Raw genomic sequence first — 22,911 nt, 5'->3', positions numbered from 1 at the left:
AGTATGGGTTGTTTCCATTTCATTGGTTAGGCAGTTTTAGCAGAGAACAATAAGGGTTTGAAGATCACACTTGTGCTGAATTCGACAGTGTAATTTCCCTTCATCACCTAAATAATTTGTTTAAAAGAAGAAAAGATGAGTGTTTCCTTTGCAGGGATGGAACAGGTATTGTTTCAGACTTTTTTGATGGTGGTGTTGCAGAATGGCCAGGGGGGACACCTACAAGGGATGCAAATCTGGGAGGTTTATGCAGAGACCTTCTACCTGTGAAATATTCATGCTTGACAAAACTTTGTCCAAAAAAAAAAAAAGTTTGTCCTCAGTCAAATTGTCAAATCTGCAGATAAGGAAGTGCTATTTCCATTTAAGATTTATTATACTAATTTAACATTGCCAGAGAAAAATTGGGAGACTTAGTGACAGTTTAATAAATAAATCATATTTAGTATCAAATATTTTGTTACCAAATATGAAACAGCAGAGTAAAGATAAACTTACAGTGAAAGTAGCAACTAAGACATACTGAGTTAATATTTCAACTTGATGGAGCAACCTTGACATATCCCCTTCTTTGTTTTTTCTTTAAGAAATTAAAGGATTATGGTAGCATGAATATTGGTTTTGTTATTTTTTTTTAATGAAAGCTTTTCATGAAAGCTTTGACTGTTCCAGTGACTTGGGGTCTTAGAAAGATGGTATTTTTACTTAAAATAAAGGTATTATTTTTTTGAAGCCTTATAACTCTGAAGGGATAAATGAGATATTTTACATCACCAGGGAAGTGGAAAAATGTTTTTTTAAAGCCCTCTCTCGAGGCTGTGAAGCAGTAAAAGTCCAGATGGCTTCCATTTTGGTTGAGACTGGCAGCATCTCCAGATTTTATAACTGTTTTGTTCAGGTGCTTCATGGTTTTATAAGAGTTTTTTTGTTTGGTTGGCTGGTTTGGGGGTTTTTGTTTGTTTTTTGTTTTATTTTGATTTTTTTTTTTTAATTTTTTTTATTTAGAAGAGCATTCTCAGTTTGGGGGAAGAGCAGGCTTGCATTTTAAATCAGGAAGAACAAGCTCCCCTTGAAAAAAAAACAAGTAGTCTTTTGATTAAAGATAATATTCATTTGCACAGGAACCTTGTGATCCTTTTACAGCACATTGAAAAGTCATCATGGATTAGGAGCTCATCTGTTCTGCAGACTAGATGTAGCTTGGCTTGTCTCCAGTGTTTTCTTTTCTGTTTTTCATACATTGTCTGGCGTTTTTTACAGTGGCATCTTCCCTGCAAGGAGAGTTTAATGTCTGGTAGTTATCATTGTTGAGAGGTGAAATTCCTCCAGTAGAATTTTTATTTTCTAGAAAACCTATTTAAATAAAAACTGGGTATCCTGTAGATAAGAAGAAAGTATAATAGGTAGTGTGGCTGAGGCAGAAGCTTTTTGCCTCAGAATTCAAAATTGCAGTGAAGTTCCTGGGGTACAACTCTAAACTGAAAACACAATGGACAATTCTCTCTATCCTTCTTTACATTTATTTTTAATCGTTGAAAAACTGAAGTCCAAAAGTTCCTTGGGGCTACAGGATGATGATATCCATACAATTCTGCATAAAGGCTGCTCTATGAAATCCAAAATTAGTGGGGAATGCAGGGTAGCTCCCATTGCTATAAATAATGCACAAAGCTCTCTGCATGGCAGTTGTTATCATTTTATAGAGCTGAAAACTCAGCTACATAAAGAAGTTGAAATCCATGGTAGTGTGGGAGAGAATTAGCAAAAGAAACTGAAGAGAATTTATGCACCACTATTTTTTGTTTTAAAATAAATTCATTGAAAGTAAAATGAAAGCTGGCAGCAGCAGGATGAGCCCTGGAAATTTAAGTCCATCTCATAGCTTTAAATAAATAATTCTGCTAAGGTATTTGAAGCAAAGAATCACCTTTGTCATTTCCTGAGGGCTTAAATTTAACATACTTTATATAATCTAGTGTAGTTTACCCTCATCCTCCAGGGAAAAAGAGCCTTAGTTCATCTCTGCCATATTCCACACAGCAGATCCATTAGAGGAAAGGGGAAAAAAAAAAAAAAAAAAAAAAAAAGAACCTTTAATTTATTAAAAGAACTAACATAAACTCTGCTTCCTCTTGGACATGAGGAAAAGCACTAAGGCAAAATTATCTTACCAATGGGAAAGTATTTCAGGAAAACTGAGGCTATGGTGTCTCTTTCAGCCAAGCCACAACTGAAATATACTGAGATATACAAAGAAAAAATACTTTTGCAAGAAAAGTTAACTAAAACACTTAAAAAAAAAGGAAAAAATTAACTTTCCAGTGGTCTTTGCTGGTAAATCTTTAAGAATTAAAGAAAATTTAGTATGTTCACATTTCTTTGTGGAACAATAAATTTGTAATGTATGGTCTTAGAAAGCATTAATACAATTTTAATGGCAAACATCTAGAAAGCTGAGAAATAATTTATTATTTAAACAGTGTTTAATGAATTTCCATGGATTTATGAATATCAGCATATACCATTCCTTAGAAAGTAAAAGAAAAATGTCTAGGACACCTGGTGCTAAGTTGTAAAGAGTGAAGGGCTCTTTACCTGCTACATTATCAAACCTTTTTGCTTCTCATCTACTTGAGGGAGTGCTTATGTTGGTAGTTTGGCAAGCCTGAATGAATTTGGTATTGAAATTCTCCAGGTTTTCCACACCCAGTCATGTGTAAGGAAATAAAAGACATGTAAATAGAAACATGAAGCAGTTGCCTTTATTCCCAAGGAACTGGCTTTTGTTTCTTTTCTACAAGTGCTATAATTGGCTGTTAAATTTTTGTTGAAAATCTCTGTTTGTCTAAATATTTTTCTCCGCTGCCCTGCATTTGAGAAGGTTGTAAGGACTAAGAAGGAGAAAAGGTTTTCTAAAAAGTTATTTCCCACTCTAGCTTTCAGTCAGATTTATTAGCTATTAAATGGCCCTTTCTTAGCCCTGTAATCTCTAAAAAAACCACTTTTTTCTCATGTATCAAATAAGTAGGCATTGAAGGGATTTTTTGATGGACAGTATAAAGGGGAAAAGAGGAAATATATAAGGATTATACATCTGTCTTGTTTTTTCGTTGTCCAGTAAATTTGTTCTGTGCAAGATTGCCTCTTGGTTCATATCAAACTTGGAAGTCTAACTCATTTTTTCCTCTTTTGTGAGCTATTTCTGTATAATGAAAACCCTGATAAATCTCTGTGGTATCTCTTTATGAATTCACTACTATCACTGAAAGGTTTCTTAGTCTTTCTTTTTTCCTTTCCCACTTCCCAAATACTTTCTGCACTCTCAGGACCAACTCTGTTGTTTGTTACTCTGGACTATAATAGTTTTGTTTCTAATCTAATTGTAAATATAATTTTTTGTTTACAGCACGCATTTGGCATCATATCTGTAGGAGATAAAATATATTATCTAAAAACAAAGTTACAATTTCATACAGGCTCCCAGTTTTCCTTTAATTTTATTAATGCTTTTCTTCCTCTCCTTTGAAAATTCTGCCATAATTACTGCTGCAACTTTCCAGCCCTTTAGTCCATCATTCTTTCTCTGTTAAATAGCCTAGAAACTGCTTTTTGCCTCTGTTTCAGTGTTTGCTGTTGTCTCCTTTTCATCATTAATCACTCTATTTATAGTATTTGTTACCAGAAGATCAACTTTTACCTGTATTGGCATTGCTTGCCCTTCTTCTATGATTTTTTTTTTTTTTTTTTTTTTTTACTAGGGAGGATTTTAATGTGGCACAATATTAATTTAAATTCCTTAAAATTTAATTTTAATTTCTTTATCCTCAAAGCTCTTTGAGTCTATCATACACAGAGCTGTGAGGGCATTGTCAGTTAAAGGAATACAAACTATCACATTTATCAGTCTCTCTTTGTCCACTTGTTATTTTTTCATCTTTTACAAGGGTTGCAGAGTCCTGTGGAGGATTCAGAGTTTAAAATATTCTCTTTATTCTGTTTCTGAAGTACTTAGCAAAGTGACATATTTTTTAATGTAATTTCAGAAATAACTTTTTATGACTGTAGGATTTTGATTGGTAAGGTCGGTGCTAATCTTTGGAAGAAAAAATGTTTTTTCAATAACATGTTTGGACTGTTGTAACAATACTCCTTATGTTCATTTGTGGACTCATACAATAAGTTGTTGGGGTTTATTCCTCTATATCCCAATTCCCACCTAAATAGCCTATTGATAATCTGTGTCACACAATGTGCTGGAGAAGAACTTGCTCTTCAAAGGACCTCTTCTCCTGTTTCTATTGCCTTTATTGTTCAGCTTTCAGTGGGAGTGTGTGCTTACATTTCCCTCAAGAAGGTTGCAAACCATTATTTTCAGTTTTACTTTCTTCTTGTTTTTTCCAGTATCTTGCAGAAACTTTAGTGTGGCCAGTGTTTGTAGAGACACAGTAAAAGTAAGTGTTGTGTAATCTTGAATGTGTGAGGAAAGACACAACTCAATAGCACTGAGTAGAAAGAAATCCCTGCCATTAGATGAGTTTATTTTTAATATGCTTGCAAAGTCTGGAAAAGGAATAGTTCACTTCATACAGACCTTAACCATGTCTGAGTTCAGAAGTAGATTGTAGTAGTTTATAACCACAGACATTATAATTTGAGGGTTACTATTTTCTGAAAAACCACTAACATTGCAGTCTGTGGTTGCATTTCCTAGATAAAGTTTAGTGCTGCCACCTGATCCTTGTGTGGAAACAAAAGAATTTTCCTATAAAATTGCAAAGCAACATATGGCTTGCTTTATTTTTTAAATACTGTCTGGACTTTTCTGGTGGATCAAGTACACTGCTTTTTCTTTCTGTCTTCCTAGAGATTTATATGTTGTGATTGTGTGGTTGTCATTTCTAATACATGTTTGACTGTGATTTGTCAATTGAGTGTTTGAATCACTGTATTTTATTTTTGATTAGGTATTCTTAATCTTCTAACTGGTGTTGTGTCAAGCACAAGTCTAGAGAGTCATGTAAAGAAGCTAACTTTCTGACTATAATTTGGTACTCCAGACACTGATCAAATATCTTAAAAAAAATAAAGGGAGGAGGGAGAAGAACTGCACCTCAAGTGCAATTTTGTGGAGTGTCCTTCTTAGCTTTTTACAGGAAAATGGGGTTTTCCACTTTCTTGAGTCTATTAAAACAGCACTGAGAAGCTCAAGCTCATCTTTGTATTTAAAGATGAAATAATGGCCAAATTTTACCTTTGCAACCAAAATCTAAGTTAGGATAGAATCTAGAGGTAGATATAGCGAGGAGGAAAGAGCAAAGAGATGAAGGAAAAGTAAACACATGTTGCAAGAATGTACCTGCAGCCAAGTTTTTGTTCAGTAATAGGTAATATCTGCATTGAAATATCTTTATATTAGTTGAAAATTTACTCTAATGTCAGACATAGAGCAAAAACAGACAGTGACTGAGCACTTAGAGGAGAGCACTTAGTGGAAGGTGGTATAAAAGAAGTGAGAGTTCTTGTCACAGAAGAAAAAACTAATATCATTGATCAAGATCAAAAGTATATGACTGAGTTGACTAAGGAACTATTGTTTGCTCTTTGAAGACTTCTGAGAACTGAGTAAAAGAGATAAAAGAGGTTTTTTTCCATTCATTGATATCACAGCAAAGCTGTATTTTGCTAGTCTCGAGAGTCATTGTTTGACCAGATTCTGTTTGCTCATTTTAAACTGCAGGTATGGGACAATGCAAACCAAGTCAGCCAGTTCAGGAGCATTGTCAGAGGTTGTAGGGCCCAGTTTTTAAGATATAACCTGTGAAGAAAGCTGTGTGCTTTATGGAACTGTTCCATTTCTCCTGAATCCAGTGAGCAGGGTAACATTTCAACTCAGATGAGAAAAGGCGATTCAGATCTCAGAGAATCTCTGATTCATCCTGGGGTATGGGGGGGTGAATAATCACAGAATAACCCCAGCAAATCAAAAGTGTTGTGGACAGCTGCCAGCAGCTGGGATGGAGCCCACTGAAGCAGGAATCACTTTGTGCAGTCACATAAGGTTGTCCAGTCTGGTGGCTGCAGGGTCTGTGTGGTGACAGTAAGTGTTGAGATGATTTTCAGGTGGCAACAGGAGGTGATCAGTGTCTGAAACAGAGAACTGTTCATAAATTAGGAAGATACATCAGCACTTAATTTGGTTAACTAGAATGTGGTGGATGAATCACAGAATCACTCAGATTGGAAAGGACCCTTAAGATCATTGAGTCCCTGTTGACCTCACAAGGCAAGGCCACCACTAATCCGTGTCCCAAGTGCCACACCTACACATTTTTTAAATACATCAAGGGATGGTGATTTAACCACAACCCTGAGGACTTGTGCCAATACCAGTGGAAATGAAAAAGAATTCTTTCCAAATTTACTTTTTCTGTTTTAATGCCAGTGTAATAAATTAGTGTTCCATGTGGGTATTGCTTGCGGTTTCTGTTTGCTTGCATTTTATTAATAGACTTGTAGAATTTAATTGTGTTTTTATTTGGACTCTATAGTCCAAATACTTGTTTGGACTATGTAGTGTTTCAAGTATAGTATCAAGGATACTTAACATACTTTAATTGATTGCAAGTATTTTATGGGTGTAAAATTTTCTACATATTAAGATAGAGCATCTTATCAGTTCTGTAATTTGCTTTGAAGAGTTTAATGGGATAGGCTGTGGGATTTTTTTTTTTCTGTTCTAACACAAGAAAGTATTTTGGGACCTTTTGAAAAATTAAACTGGCATGAGAATATAATTATAAGAACAGCATATTTCTGTAATATGTAATTTTCTGCTGCTTTTTCTGTTAGTCTTGCCAGAGTTCTGTAGTGAAAGAGACCTTTTTCTCAGGATTTTTCTTTGGTAAACTGAATTAAAAAAGAAAAAAATGATAATCACTTTTCACAATTATGATTTTCATGTGCACTGCATTCTAGAAGAGTGGGGACTACATAGCTGCACATTTTTATTTTGGGATTTTAGACTTTTTCTGGTGTAAAAATAGCAAAAGCGTGCTTTTGCAGAAGCTATTCTATTTTGGCTGAAATAGAGCAAACAAATAAAGGTAAGAAATAGAGCTTTCTTTTTCAGTTGAATAACTTCCACTGAAGAGACTTAAAAAAAAAAATAGTTTGATCCAACTCGGTGGATTATTCATTTTGTGCACTAATAGCATATTGTAAAATACCACTCTTAAGTATCAAGATGAATTATGCAGCTACATAAATATCTTATAGTTCCAAAATCTTAGAATTCCACCTGTCCTCCAGCCAACCTTCTCCACTCCCCCAAATCCAAGTTGTAAATAAGTATCATAAAATGTCTGTATTGCTCTGCAGTCAAGCAAACCTGTAAACAAATCTGTGGGTAATGCAGTTTTATGTCTGACCAGTGAAGAGTAATAAGGAATCCATTTATATTTACCTTTTTGATTTTCTGAAAGTTTTGATTTAAAGAAAACCAAAATAAATCGTGTATGTGAATAAATACACCAGAAGTCATGTTGTGTTCCTGTTCACTGAGGTTTTTTCCCATTTCCTGCTGAATTCTTCAGGTGCATCACTGGTGTTTGTTTCTTCCTATTTGGGATGCCTAGAACAAAGGCATTGGAATTGCCAATTTGTGCTTGATTTCTGAGACACTCTCCATCTTCCTCTTGATCTCCTTGACAAATCATTTAGGATTGTGTGATGACTTTTACTGGGTTTTTGTTTTGTTTTGGTTTTTTGGGATTTTTTTTGTTGTTTTCTTGTTTTTTGGGGGTTTGTTTTTGGTTTTTTGTTTTTGTTGTTTTTGTTTTTTGGGTTGGTTTTTTTTTTTTTCTTTTTGAAAATGTTACATTTTCAGGATATATAGGAATCTGAGGCTTTGTTCTCCTGAATCTTGGAAACAGAGCACTTGGATTAATGATATAATTACTTATTCCACAAGTGGTTTTGGGAAGCTGGGACTTCAGTTTTGGGACTGTGACTTTAGCCCAGCAATTTCCTTAACTAAATAGTGCAGGTGATGGAGATGTTTTAAGAAGTGGTTCCTGGCTTTCTCTACTGTAATGCATTTCATGTACGGTAATGCTAATTTAGGGCGATGGGTGGGTGGGTGAGTATCTTTTGCTGCTTTTTACTGTGTACAGAATGTCCCTGGCAATTCTCAAAGTCTGGAAGCAAATTCCTGATTTTGACAAGTTTTTGTGCAAGTTTACAAAAAAGCTTTGATAATTTGTATCACAGTTTAGCAACCAACTTTGGTGGTGTGGGAATGGCTCAAAACTGCATCAGGGGAGGTTCAGATGGAACATGGTGAAGCTCTAATTTAAAAGAGGGTGGTCAGACACTGGGAGAGGATTCCAGGAAGGTGGTCAATGCCCTAGACTGTCAGTGTTTCAGAGGCTTTTGGGGAATCCCTTAAAAAGTGCTTTAATTCTTGGGCAGCCCTGAAGGGCTCAGGCAGCTGGAGTGGTCTGGCCTGAAAACAGCAACTGGTAAATCCCTGCCATCCCTGCTCCTGATGGAAAGTAAAACCTGAATTGCTTTATTATTTTCTGCTCTCAGGGAACATTGTATTTCTAACACAGCTTCAAAGTGATTATTTCTCTTTTTATTCTCTCTTATTTAGTACTGAATTTATTGATTTTTATAAAGATACTGCATGCATTTAGGATAACTACTACTGAGAAAAGAGTGTGGAGGCTATAAAAATTTAGTAGGAGAAGAAGGGATGACCTTTTATCACATTTGTGACTTTTTCTTACATATACACTTACATGCTTTTCTTTTGGAAAGGAAATGGTCAAGGAAGCATTAATGGAGGAGCAGAAACGAAGTGAAAAGGCAATTGAAGAAGCAGTGAAAAGGACAAGAGAGGAACTGATGGAATATATTACAGAGCAGAAGAGGGTGAGTTACCAGTGGATAATGGGTTTCATCATGAAGTGAGAAATTGCTACACCTCAAACCTCTCTTAAAATGCACAGGGAAACAGAATCAGGAGTTAGGTGTTCAGATCTTCCACTCACTTTTTCAAACATTTTATTATTGTGATACATTTCTTCATATATATTTGTAGACTTTTAAGTCTATCACAAGCTGCAAAGCAGACTTTAATAGTTCAGTTAAAATTTATAGCATTTCTTATTACAGAAAGTAACATAAAGGAGGGCATAAACACAGTCTAGATAGATTTAAATTGTGATCTGAGTCAGATGATAGAAAACATTTCACTATAAATAGCAGGTGCTATTTTACATTCACAAGTGAACTTCATTGTGCAGTTTGTATGCACACAAAGGCCATTAATTTTTTCCTCTCAATCCATATTATTGAAGAACCTGAATGTGTGCTGGTGTTCTCTTAAGCATGATTTATAGTCAGTGCATTGGTCTTGTTATGAAATGTTGCAATGTTCTGAAAGTTGTTTTCAGTTGTTCTATTAATGCTATATCCTGGCAGTTTAATGCTTGTGTAAAAACTGTAAAATGTAGCTCAAGGGCCTTTGATTTGCTTTCAGTAGGAGGAGAAAAAAAATAACACACTTTTCCCCTTTGAAGCTCTTTATAAAAACATAAGCAAAAATAATTTTTAAAAACCTCTTTCATATGGCAGTAGCAGCCTGAGATCAGATTTCAGTATTCTCAATAAACAAAATCACTCAGCTTGAATCTAATGGGGAATGTTGTCCTGAGAAGGAAGTAGAAATGAGTTTGGCCTCTGCTTCTATATTCTTTGCTTTTATGGGTTAAATAATAGTATGGGAAACAGGATTTACCTTCAGAAGTTTCACCCTGCTACTAATTAAGATTGCAGTTGGGTGAACTCCTTCCTTTATGCTGTGTATGGAGACATTTCCTTTTTAGCAGGATTTGTTTGATTTGGAAAGACAATTTAAACAGAATGCAGTGCAAAATATGATCCATAAGGATGTCTGAGCATATCTGAAGTCAGTTGTTTACAAAGGGTGAGCTGTGGGGAAGGTGAAAGTAGGTCTACTATTAAAATAACTTATCATAACTTCTCATAAGTGTCATAAATAAACAGGGCAATAAGGCCTCCAGTGCAGATATATACAAAAATATCACCTTCAAAGAAACAAAATCTTCTTTGGTTTATCCAGTAGGAGCATAAATTCCTTTCATTTCATAGAGCACATTCAAATATTTCAGCCAACCTTTTCCTTTTTTTTGATCAGTTGACACATATCCCTGAATTAAAAAAAAAAAATCATACATAAGGAGAACTAGATTTTTCTGGCACAAGATTTATAAAGACTGCCTGTATTCAAGTTGAAAGTGAAAGACTTGTTTAACTCCAAATCATGTAGCATAATAGCTTTTATATGATTACATAAGAGGCAGAGGAAATGGTCAAAGCTCATACACCTGTAAGAGTAATAAATATACTTTATGGACTGTGCTAAAAAGCAGCAGTTTATGTAAGGAGTTCCTGGAAAGAACTCAGGGAAAATTCCTTGTCTAGGATTCAGAGAGTTTTTTGGGGGGTTTTTTGAGTGACAGGGGCATTCCAGGTACAAACATGCAAAGGTAGTGGACACTCTGTGTCATCATTGTTTTGAAAATGTGTTTGTAGAACCCTTCAAACCATGGGCACTAATTTGTACTTGATTAGCAGGGGATTCTTTGAATTAGTAGAAAGTTGCTTAACAAAAAGCAACAATTTAATCATGCTAAAACGCTGACAAGAATAAATGTAACTTCCTCTGTATTGAAGCCAAAAAAAATCACCAAAGCTAGGAGAGAATTTGTTGGCATGTCTTTCTATCTTCAAAAAAAGAACACTAAAGCTAAAAGAAAACCCAAAAAAACCTGTGATGGGAACAGGTATTTTCATAAAATAAATGAAGATGTGGCATGCATTGCAATTATGTCATATGAACCCAGGTTTTTACAGATATATAGCACTATGTTGGCAGCAATTCTAATTATATATACTGCAGTCTTAGTTTTATTTTCTCTGTTCTATATTACATGAAGATTCTTATACTAGAAAAATGGGTTTTTTTAATGTTGCCACAGCTAACACTTTAAGAATGTGGATATCTAAGATGTGAAGGAAATTTCAGTCAGGAACTTAACTCTTTGTTATGTCATGCATATTTCATAACCACCACCATTCCAAAGCAGGCATCAAAACTGAACTAGAGTCAGGCTGTCCTATCTGTTCAAAGACATTTTCCACAGCTACCAAACTCTTAGAGATTTATTTAAACCTTTGTAACACCTTAAAGAGTCAGATTCGAATTCCCATGCTTCAACTATTAGCCAGAATTGTTTTCCCCAGCAAAGAGCCATCCATGTTAGGTCCAGAAAATTATCTCTGTTAATTGCCTGAAGGTATATTTGACTGTGTAGTCTTCCTTTGCCTGCATTTGCAATAGATATGAGGAAGGCAAAACAATATTTCACCTTGTTGCTGGTGGGGTAGGAAATGAGGGGACAGAGGTGAAGAGTAGCACACAGATGCAAAGGCACTAGTAGCCACTGCTTTCACTTCTGTTATACAAATAATTGTTATTTTTGTCTGGATTCAATGCATATCATGTGCCATAGAGCTTTATCTGAGCAACAGATGTACAGGGAAGCAAAATCTTTCAGTTTGGATAGAATTAAATTAAGAGTGAGGAAGCACTTGTCCTTGAGTATCCAAAGTCCTCTGCTCTGATGTGAGCTCAAGATTCACAAACCTATTTGCCATTTTTGTGTTTTGTTGTCTGATGTTCACCATCCTGTCCCCTCTGGCCCTGCACTGTATTTCTGGTACCTGAGTCTCTGGAGGCACCCAGCTCTGTGAGGAGCACATTAATTGCCCCAAGATGCACTAATTGACACCTTCTAGCCCCTGAGGCTGTGCCAGTGTTAGTGAGTCCTGGGAAGTGTTTGCCAGCTTTTTGCATTAATTGTTTAAAAATTCTAGTGTTTGTTTTTGCACTGAATGCTTGTGAAGGTATTCCCTTTTAAGAGGTAGAACAGCTCTGGTATTTTTTTTTTTTTTTTGTTTTTTTTTTGTTTTTTTTGTTTTTTTTAAGGGTTAATAGTTTTATTTTGCTCTAACATCTTGCTGATGTGGTAGAATATATGCACGTCTGTACATAGGCTCTCACATGTAGGTGTATTAATCCAATTTTGTGCTTGTTCCCTGGGGATCAGAGCAAGGAGTAGAGCCTAATGTCCTGTAAACCCTGGCTTAGGATTAGAGCTCCCAAAACCTGGGCTGCAAAACAGAGGCATCCCAGTGCCCTTCACTGACCTGCCCAACTGCATTACTTCTACAGTATTTTTGGTTAAAATCTGATTAATGGCTACATGCTGCTCTGTTAGGAGTGTAAAGACTGCCTGGGCCTATCCCTGCTCCACTTTTTATGGATTCAGGTGGGGCTTTGGCCCATTTTCCAAACAGTTTTTGCTTCAGTTGGCTGATGTTGAATTAAGTGGATATAAACAAAGCTTTTTCCCAAAGTGCTGTTTGTGAGAGCTCCAAGGAACTTTCAGTTCCAGGGCTGACTGAAATTTTGGAGGTGTGTTGCAAGGGTTCCAGATATGTGAGCAAAAGAGAAGTGTGATCATTCCCTGTGTAAAGTGGCTCCAGATCACAGCTTTTCCCTCATCCTTTGCTTGCTCTTTGTCTCCTCTCACTGGTCCAAGATGTGAAGAAAAGGAGGTGCTGCCTGCACCTGATGGTCCATGAAGCTGAAGAGTGAAAGACAGAATTGCTTTAAGGTAGTAAAGTGAATTTTCAGAACCCACTGGTGTGAGAGAAGCCAAGCCAGCTGGCTTAAGGAAGTAATGCTTCTTTTCTGAACTGAAAATAAGCTTGAAAATAAATAGTAAGAACAGATAAGCAATATCTGAATAAAATAATGTCAGTACTGCATTATATTAATCACCTTGCTTCTTAATCTTACTTTGAGGCTTTGTTGGCCTTTACTTTGCATTCATAATGTGGACCTATAGATGTGCAGTTGAGTGTAGCTCCTGCTTTTCTATTAAGACCATTCCTGTAAATATATTTACATTTTATATGACTGGCTGAGATTATTTTTTAAGTAATTTCCAGATAGGAATAGAAAAGAACCAATCAAACTTAATAAAAATAATTTTTTTAATAACTGAGTGAAAATATTGAAAGCTGTGTCCTGCTGACTTAGCAAGTATGTCTGTTTGTCATGGGACATCTATACAGACCAGAATGTCATCCAGAGAATTCTGGTGGAGTTTTATATTTCCAGGTGTCTCATAAAAATTCTGATGATCAAGGCAATTGAATGACTACTGCTGTAATTCAAACTAAGATCTGTATCCAGTTATTTCTTATTAGAAAGGTCAGTAAATTATTAGCTCTGCTTCTTATTTTTTCATAATTGGACAGTGTTCTGGCTTCTTGAACATAATCTGCAAATGTTACAAACTTTCAACAAAACCTTTTGTTAAAAACCAAGCCTTGTTAATTCTGAAATCACACAAATGTTAGGAAGTCTTGTACAATAGAGGTTTACAAAAGTGTTCTGTTGTAGTATTCAGTTCTTTGGCCTGTGCTATAACTTGCAACATGTGGCAAATTGTTTATAAATGTCATGGTTCAGTAATTTACTGCCTATTCATTCCAATTGAATGCTGAAAAATATCAATTCAATATGTTTTATTTATTTACTATGTGTTTATAGCAGACAAAACCCAGTGATCTAATATAGTCGTGCCTATTTTTTATGTATCTTTTAATTTTTGTGACCATTAGCTGTACAGAGATAAAAATTAATTCTTGAAGTTGGTATAGAAGGTGAGAGTGAATCACAAGAGGAGAAGTTTTCTACCCAAGAAATCTTGTACAGAATAGGTTGTTTAAGGAACTTTTCTAAATTACAAAGATTCACTTTATGAGGTGAGTAGCTGGCCAACAAGCAAATTTTAATTTTTCCTATTTACATTGACATTCCTCTCCCCTCAGGAAAATTTACTGCTTGTTTTCTGACAGCAAAGCTGAGGATGTTAATCAGTCACCTTTTGTCTGTTAATTGTACACAGTTCTCATTGGCTTTAAAGGGCATATTTTGGCCTGCCAGGGAAAAACTAAGTGTTAGGGCTTGAGCAATCACAGGAATGACAGATTTGTTTTTAATGCAGCCCTTGTTTCCCTGAAGGTCATACACTTGTCATAAATGCACTCCCATCTTGATTTAAGGGTCAGAGGCTGAGAGCAGAGATGTCACCATTATAACAAAACTCACTGTACTGCTGTGTGTTCCCATATGATTTGTGCAGCTGTGCCTCATAACCTTTAGTAGAAAACAGAACTAAACATTTCTCTGACTAATACTTACCAAAATACTGCAGAATTGAGAATAGCCAAAGAGATACTTTTGGGTGTTTTATATTTAATAGATAATTTTATTCTGATATTACGAAAACTAAGGGCCAATTTCCACCAGTATTTATATTTAAGAACCACTGGCAAGCTGGTATAAGCCATGTCTGTCTCACAGGAAAGCAAAAAAAAAAAAAAAAAAGCCAACAAGTTTCTCTTCTGATTTTGCATGGAGGAATTACCCCTTTAGTTTGGTAATAATACAGGTGCTTTTGGAAAACAGAATTTCAGGGATGTGTCAGGGATGTGTCAGCACAGGCAGCTTGGCACTTTGCCATGTAACCAGAAGAACCAGAGTTATTTTCCTCTTTTCTGAAAAGGACTTGGAATATTTGGGACATACTGTTTTACCCTGGTAAAACACCTTTATAGAAGGTCAGCTTATTCCAGGCAAGAGCAAGTCATACCTTTTCCCATTTCAGTGGGATTATTCTGCAACAAATATTTACCACTTGAAGGGGAATTATGCATCTCATTTTTGTAGTCACAATGCTTTTTAAGTGAAGAAAAATAGTTATCAAGTTGTATCCAAGACAGTAGGACATATCTGACATAATCTGACAGTAAATAACTAATTTCCTCCATGGTTATTCTTGTTTTTCAAGGGTATTTTTAATAATATACTGTATTTATGGAGTGTATTTTCCATGTTTGTTTTGTCTGAAGGAAACAAGCAGACATTTGTTTTTGCCTTTTGAGTAGGTTTCTAACTGCTACACTGACTTTTGGGGTTGTGATGGTACAAAATCCCATTTCAGGGGTGTTTTAAGTGGTATGTGCTATGTTTCATAATTAAATGTATTCATACAGATCTGATTTATCATGAATGCACTTTTACAACTTCTTGGAGGTTTAATGTTTGATTTTGTAGTTTAGCAGCAAAGCCTGTATGAATCTATCTTGAAAGCATCTTTACCAACAGAGATTGTGAAAGGTGATCTCTTATAAAATTGCAATAACCCCTGTTATCTATGTAGATTTTTTTCTTAAAATTTGAAGTAATTTCTGTGCAAGTTCCAATATTCTTTGATATTTTACGATAAGATTTTTTGATGAAAACTAATATCTTAAATTTAGTTATTTAAGGTAAAGACTGAAAAATAATATGTGAAGTATGTGAAGCTCAAGTTTAATTAGATTTATCCACCTTGTTGAGGAGAGCCTGCTGCAAATTCCTTTGGGTTTTCAAATTGTCTGAGGAATTGTCTGTAATTCACTCCTGAAATCTGACCTTATGAGAAGATATGTGCACCTCTGCATAGTTACTCTGTTATTCATCCATCAGAACCTCACAGAAAATGGTCAATTTTATTAAGTTTTCCTTAAACAAATCTGACTAAAAGTTCTCCCTTTACATATCAAATGCTGCAGTTGAAATAACATTTTAGTTCTTTACAATATTGGAATAAATATTTGCCTTAGTTATCATATAGGTCACATAGTCTTTATAAAGACTTTGTCATTTATAACCCCTTTTGCAGTAAGAATTAGATCAAACTAATGAGGAAGATCAGTACAGAAGAAGAGAAATAAGATGTCTGTCTGGTGGCTGAAACTGGCTATGATTGTAAAAAAGATTTTTAAAACAATATTGCTACAAAATTGCTACACCTTTAAACATCAGTTTAATTGGAAATAACTCTGTCTTATTTGCCTCTCTTATAAGAAAGAAAAAATGCCATGTTTTTTCTTGCTATTGATCTTAAATTTTCTCCTTTCAAAGGTGATTTTATTACTATAGAAAAATCTCTCTATGTAATTGGTGTTTCTGCCACTGAGGAAGTGTCATGAGGCTAGGCCCATTTTCATTTTACCCATACACCAATCTTCACACTTACTGCCCTAACTGCAGTCAAAGCAAATTTTTAAAATTAAAAAATGGTTTAAAAAGCAGTTTGGCTTTCTGTCCACCTAAAGACTTGCATAGAGACCATCTACTGGTTATCTGTATTTTGTCTTTCCTGAAATTATTGAAGTGGATGCTTTCTAGGCTTTCATTATGTGGGTAACATCTCTATTTAGCTGAGAAGTCCTTGACCTTCTGTTGATGGCTGCACCTCTGCTTTCCTCTCTGTGCTTCCCTACATGCATGATGGTAACTCCTTTTATGATACATCTACTGGCAGTAACCATTGAAACTCCACAAAATCTCCTCTTGAAACGTGAATCTTAATGTAGCTTTAAACCCAAGAGCTCACATTCTTCAGGTACTAATCACATTTAGATTAGAAATTACTGCTTTTATTTTATTTATATTGCCTAATTTTTTTTTTTCAGCTGTGCACCTCTAGTATTTATTTTCTTTTAAGTAAATTTCCTCAATTATTTTATTTCTAATAAAGTAGATAGTTACACAACTGACATGGTGATGAATGGAAATAAAATAAGAAACCTCTATACCTGTTTTTCAGAAATGTGCTCCATATGAATATGAAATTATGTGCTTTGGAAGGCTTTTAAATTACTTACTAATGTCTTGAACAGAAAAGAACTGTTCCCATATAGTACTACTATAAACTTCAGTAACTAGACTGGTATTATAGTTATTGCAGGCTATTACATCTAATATTCAGGTTTTTTAAATTTATGGTTGATTTTATGGCTGCAGCAAGAGTGCTGATGTGATTTGTGTTGAGGACTGATGTGCTTGCATGGTTAAAAAGTGTTTGCTACAACCATTTTTGGCTCTAGCTTAGAACAATAATAAGGATCCAGCACTCTGCCCTCTTTCTGATTCTTTACTCTGGGGGAGACACGGCAAACACACAAATCTGCTTTCAGACCTGAATTGTGGAATCCCAATGGCTTGGTTTGGAAGGGACCTGAAGATCATGTTGGGTTCCAAGCCCCTCACCATGGGCAGGGACACCTCCCACCTGTCCCACCAGGGCATCATCCAACCCTGCCTTGAACACTTCCAGGCATGGAGCATCCACAGCTGCTCTGGACAGCCCACCCCTCTGGTTAAAGAAATCCATGGAGCCTGCAAATCACAGTGCAGGGCTTCTACACAGTGCTATTAGTTAGGCCATGAATTGACACCTACTTGGTCTCATTTTGTTATTCACATTGAGAGGCTGATTTTAAAGATAAAGCTTGGAATTCACCCCTTTTATTTGGTATTGGGCTAAAGTATGTTGCATCTTATATTCTACAAGTTAACATTGTGTAGTAGTGATGGAACAAGTCCTGTATGAATTCCTGGTGCACCTTTCCCTCTCTCTCCTTGGTAAATTGGCAGCTTCTTCAAATTCCCTACACACTGCAGGTAAATTATTGTTACTCCCTGGTTTGAGTCATGAGTACAGTCTACTCTCTGAGTCAGATCAGTTTTCACCCCAGATTCACATCAGGGATTGAGTGTCTCAGAGCAGTGTTTATGTAAGAAAATCCATACATCCCATGTTAGATCCAGACTGCAATTTTTCCCATATCTGGGATAGTTCCTGTGCATCATGAAACATCACAGAAGCTGGGATTAGGATAGGCAGGGCTGACTATTCCCTTCTTGAGCAAGAGATCCCCAATTCCTTACCTGGAACAGGGGCTGTATCTTGCACTGCATCCCTTACTCTAGATCCATCTGCATGGAGAGATTACAGAAGGTTGGAGATTTGAGAGAGAGAGAGAGGGAAAAACTAATAGCTGGAACAACACACTCTCACCTTGAACACAGTGTTTAGGGAAAGAATGTGGGAATACAAGAGATAACTTAGAGAGATGCTGGTAGGAGGTGTTCCAGTAACAGAGTTCTGATATTAGTATATCATATCCCTGTGAATAGGAAGGATCCCACTTGAGAAACTTACATTACAGATGAGTGAATTCCATTTATTGATCCATTCATGTTCCATAATTTTCAGAATTGTGGATGAAAAGCAGGGAATTTAGTTTTGAGCTCTTGTAGGTAAAGCTTAGGCAGTTATTATCAGAACCTTGATATGTGTTAGTGTTTTGCAAGTGTGCTTCACTTCAAGAGTAAAGCACAGCTTTCTTCTGAAAGTTTATTATTTGAAGACAAGTGCAAGTGGGAGAGGTTACAAAAATCAGTTTCTTTTAAGTTATTAATCTCAAATGAGTGATTTTTTGGCCATTTTTTTTTTTATAATACTCACTATATTTTAATGTGCCTTAGAACAAAATAGGGTGTCATTACCATTCTTGTTCCTGAATGTTTGGCTTGGCATTTGATGCAAGGCCTCAATTGCAGGCTGACGTGCCAGCAGCTGAAGCTGAAAACAAGACTGCGGTGGGCAAACTCAAGATTTAATTTCAGAAAGAGTGTTTATATTTTCCCTGGGGCCCCATTAATGGGAGTCCAAACCCTAAATGTTACCACCAACACATTTTAACAGACCAGTTTCCCAGTTTTTAAAGTGTGGTGTCACCTTGAGTATTTTTCTTTCAACTTTTCCCCCCTTCTTCTGACTTTTAAAGAAAAGCAATGAAGTTGTATCATTTCTGCCTGAATTCGGTGTCATGTTTGGGGAACACAAAAGTTCTGTGTAATGCAATAAAGTGGCATTCAGAAATATTTAATCCTATCTTCTGTGTCTGTATCAGCTATTTTAATAACTCAAGTTATGATGCAAGTTACCAGTGCAAGATTTGGTGTTAGTGCAGAGCACACCACCATCCAGTGTGTGCTAGGGGTCCCCACAGTGATGTCCTGAGCCCACCTGATGTCAGGACATCTGTGCCATGCCCAGGGTGAACTTGTGACCAGCAGGGCAGTGCCAAGAGAGACAGTAGTGATGGGGTCACTGAGAGTTCCTTAGCTCAGTTTCCAGCTCCTTCAGCTGGGCCTGTTTTGTGGCTTTAATAGGATTAAAGAAACATTTACATTGAGGCTTTAGGAGCATTTTCACACTGCTCCTTTACCCAACTCAAAGAGCAGCATAAATCCAAAGGATTAAGCCTGGGATTTATGGAGAGTTGTAGTGTAAGATGAGTTTGGTGCACCTGGCTCTCCTTTTCTCCTCTCTGGAGAAGGATCCTGAAGCATTGTGATGTACCTTCATGGGATGCAGAAGTGAGCCTGGCATTTCTTCCTGGGCTTTTATGTCTCTATAAGCTTTAAAATTATTGCTTCTAAATATGAAGAGGAAGTTGTAGTCTCCTGTGAAGGAATATAGTATTTCTATCAATTGATCCTAACAGGCATTATTCTTCAGAGAACATTTTGACATTTTTCTGCCACTTTTCAATAGCAAAGCATTGTGCATTCAAGAGAATTTTTAATTTCCTGGAAATTGTAGTGCTCTGTCTTTAACAAATGGAAAGGGGAAAAAATACAATTCTCTGTCATTTAGTTTCGTTGAAATACAAAGGAAATTGTTAAATAACCAACATTATAATTTTTAAACTCTTTGAGTGATCATTTATGCTGATGAAAGCAATTTAGTTGAAACTACATACACAGCCTATTGTAGGGTTTTCTTGCTATTACTTTAGCATAAAATTTCCAGAGTTTGAAATTCTTTACTTAAGTTAAAACTGTTTCATATATCCTTTTGTGCCACAGTGTATAAATCTACAAAGACTGAGATTATGCCTGTACTCTTTAGTCAGGCGAGATTCCAGCTGAAACTGAAATCAAGTGGTATTATTACTGAGAAAATATTATGCTATCAAAGCCAAAGAGAGAAAAAAATAACAGGATGAATTATAATGTTCAGCAATGAGATGACTGATACTACACTATTTCAAAGCTACTCTTGTGATTGAGATGTATTGTGTTTTTAATCCAATGTGTATCATCTTAATTACTGTAAGAGTAACTTTGGATTTGCTCTGCAAACACATAATTATTGAGCTGGCTCTGTGGGTATATTCACAGGCATAAAGACTTGCAGTGTGCACTGCACCAATGTCACCCCAAATCTATCTATCACTGGAGAGTGGTGTGGTGTCCTCATCACCAGGTGATTAGGCAACAGCTGAGGTCCAGGGAAAGGCAAGATCTGTCATCCAGGGTCCCTCTGTTGTGCAAGTATTTGACAAGAAGGCAGAGGAGGCTCCCAAAATCTCTGTTGCCCATTAGGAAGGCTGTGTGTGATGGGAGGAAGCAAGGCATCCCTACACACCTCTGGCCCCCTGTAAGTGAAGCTCTCCTGTGTTACTCCTGATTTATCCCTCAGTGTCAGAATTTCATGCTGTACTTCTGCAAATGTGGGAATTGTAACCAGATCATCTGTTTGAAGATTGGTTGTTTTGTGTTTTATATGATGCTCACAAAATGTTTTGATACTGAGCAGAGAAAAAAATCCAAAGTTCTTGGTTAGATATGTGAGATTAAGCATTTTTAGTGCAGCTTGTGACTCTTGCCCATGGGCATTTTCAAGGGACCTTTTGATAAACCAGGAGTAGGTAATTTAAGAAAAAAAAAAAAAAAGAAGAAGAAGAACAACAAAGCCTAGAAAAATCTATCCATCCATGTGTGCAAATTAACATGAATACCCTTATCTTGCCATCCTAGTGAGAAAGTTAGGTCAGGTGAATTTTGAAGGTCAAACTTTTAATATTCTTTTAGACTGAATAAGTGAATGTTTTGAGGAGGAGGAGGAGGACTTTGGGGATTTTTTGTCATTCCTATTAAAATAAAACCTTAATTATTTGCTGTCTTTCAAATTCATCTATATGCTTGTAAGTAGATTTGTATTTCACTGTCTTTTCTTAATTCAGAATTTATGAGTATGTTCAACTCATAAATTTATTTGGTATATTTGTAGCATAACAGCAGTTATAAATTTGATCTTTAAGTTAGTGTAATCCACATTGCTTTGTACTAGATGGAAAGTTTAATCAGTTCAATATGATCACTTGGATTAATTAAGGCTGAGAATATCATCTGCAGTTTTATTTTCTTAGTCATAGGTCAACTTCTTTGCTTTTTCCAAGTCCCTGCTGTACCTCTTAGCACCAAGGGGATCCTGAAGTGTTTTAGAAAGTTAATGATGGCCGTGCTCAGCAAAGGCATTTTGGCATGCACCTGCAAGGCTGCCAGATTGCAAAAGAGAAGAGGCAATTGTTCCACTCTGATTTTATTATGAGTTCCCAGTGCAGTTATCAGAGGTTGGGTCACTGTCCCTTCCATCCCTAGATTATTATGATACCATTTTAATTACACTGGAGTTGAGGCCCAAAGGGAAAGGGACAGAATAGAGAAGGCTCTATTCTCCATCATTTCCATGAAATGCAGGGGCAGTTTTGTGGTCTCTGTGTTTGTGCTGTGAAGATCCAGAAATCACTGTTGTTTTCACGAAGTGCTCTGTAGAATTTCTCTGTCCATGTACCAGGATAAGATAAGCCCAGAGTAAATACAGAGCCACCACAAAGTCACATTACTTGGCAGATTGTCTTGGCTGTGGAGTTTTGAGGGCAATTTTTTTCTCTCTTGTTCACTGCACAAATAAAATGAGTAGATAAGTTTGTGTATAAGGATGGTTTATTCTGTTCTGAGCTGTGTTTTCCTACAGCTGAAGAACATTCATAGTTCAGGGTTTGTTTGAGTTCCTTGTGCTGCTTCTCATTTACACCCAAGTCCTTTTTTGTAGAGATGCTTGAATCTCAGTAGTTTTATCTACTTACTCTTTTAGCTGGGGAATTATTTGAGACTTTTCATAGTTGGTTATATGCAGGAAAATTCAAGGTATTTTTACCCCAAACCTTGCAACTTCTTTGCTTTTTATTTTTCAGGTATGTCTTTTGCTGGTTTTATCCTCCTGGTGAACTCTGATTTGAAAAAAGTAAATGGGAAAGTTGGCCATATCATATGTGTTTTGATGAATCTTTCCTGTGATTATTTCCTGCAGTTGGATTCCTGCAGCAAAGCCATGGGATCAAAATTTTGAGACTTAATTGAGTTGTCTATGAAGCTAGAGAAATGTGTAAAGAAATAAATTTTCTTACCTACAGCAATAGCAAGATTAGATAGATGAAGCAAAGGGATGTGGTTTCCTGTTTACTTTTTGCATTCAAATCTTCACCCATGTGTTAGAAATTCAGCAAGATGCTTCAATGACTTATAGTTAATAAGTATATATGTTATTTTTCTGCTTTAGCTGCAGGCTACTGACTCATATAATTTGGTCAAGTATATTTTTCCCTCCCTTGCCCTTTCCCCTCACCCCACCCTGCTAAGCAACAGTTTCTTCGGGTTTTTTGGGTTTTGTTTTGGTTTGGGTTTTTTTTTTCAGTAATGTGAAACAAAGTATTGCCGGTGTGAAAAAGTGGTTGTAGATTCTGGGTGTCATTTCTCAGCAAAGCTTTGACACAAATTTGCATCTGGAAAAGCAGCAGAATAGGCAGGTACCCAAAGGAATTTCTAGGGAATACACTATCCATCCCAGGAGTCTGCTGGCTGCCAGTTGCAGGGAGGATTTGGGGTTGAGTGGGGCAGATTGTTGTGTCCTGCTGGAGATTTCTCCCTCCTCCTTTGGAATCTTCCTGCCTGTGGTGTTGTAAGTGATGACCTGCAGAGAGCCGTGGGTGCTCAATCTC

At 36.2% G+C, this 22,911-nt stretch overlaps 1 protein-coding gene across 2 annotated transcripts in view; it reads left to right on the top strand.

The window, feature by feature from the left end:
* The window catches only part of CCDC91 (coiled-coil domain containing 91), a 114,004-nt gene that overhangs the window by 80,258 nt on the left and 10,835 nt on the right, over positions 1-22,911 (top strand). For both annotated transcript variants that reach the window (XM_056481895.1, XM_056481893.1), the window contains one exon: positions 8,821-8,934. In XM_056481895.1, the coding sequence (XP_056337870.1) occupies positions 8,821-8,934 (114 nt within the window). The remainder of the gene's footprint in view (positions 1-8,820; positions 8,935-22,911) is intronic.

The sequence above is a fragment of the Oenanthe melanoleuca genome, chromosome 1A (genome assembly GCF_029582105.1).
Source record: "Oenanthe melanoleuca isolate GR-GAL-2019-014 chromosome 1A, OMel1.0, whole genome shotgun sequence".
Classification (NCBI taxonomy): Eukaryota; Metazoa; Chordata; class Aves; order Passeriformes; family Muscicapidae; genus Oenanthe; species Oenanthe melanoleuca.
The sequence above is the reverse complement of the archived record's forward strand: the minus strand, read 5'-3'. Positions and strand labels throughout refer to the sequence as shown.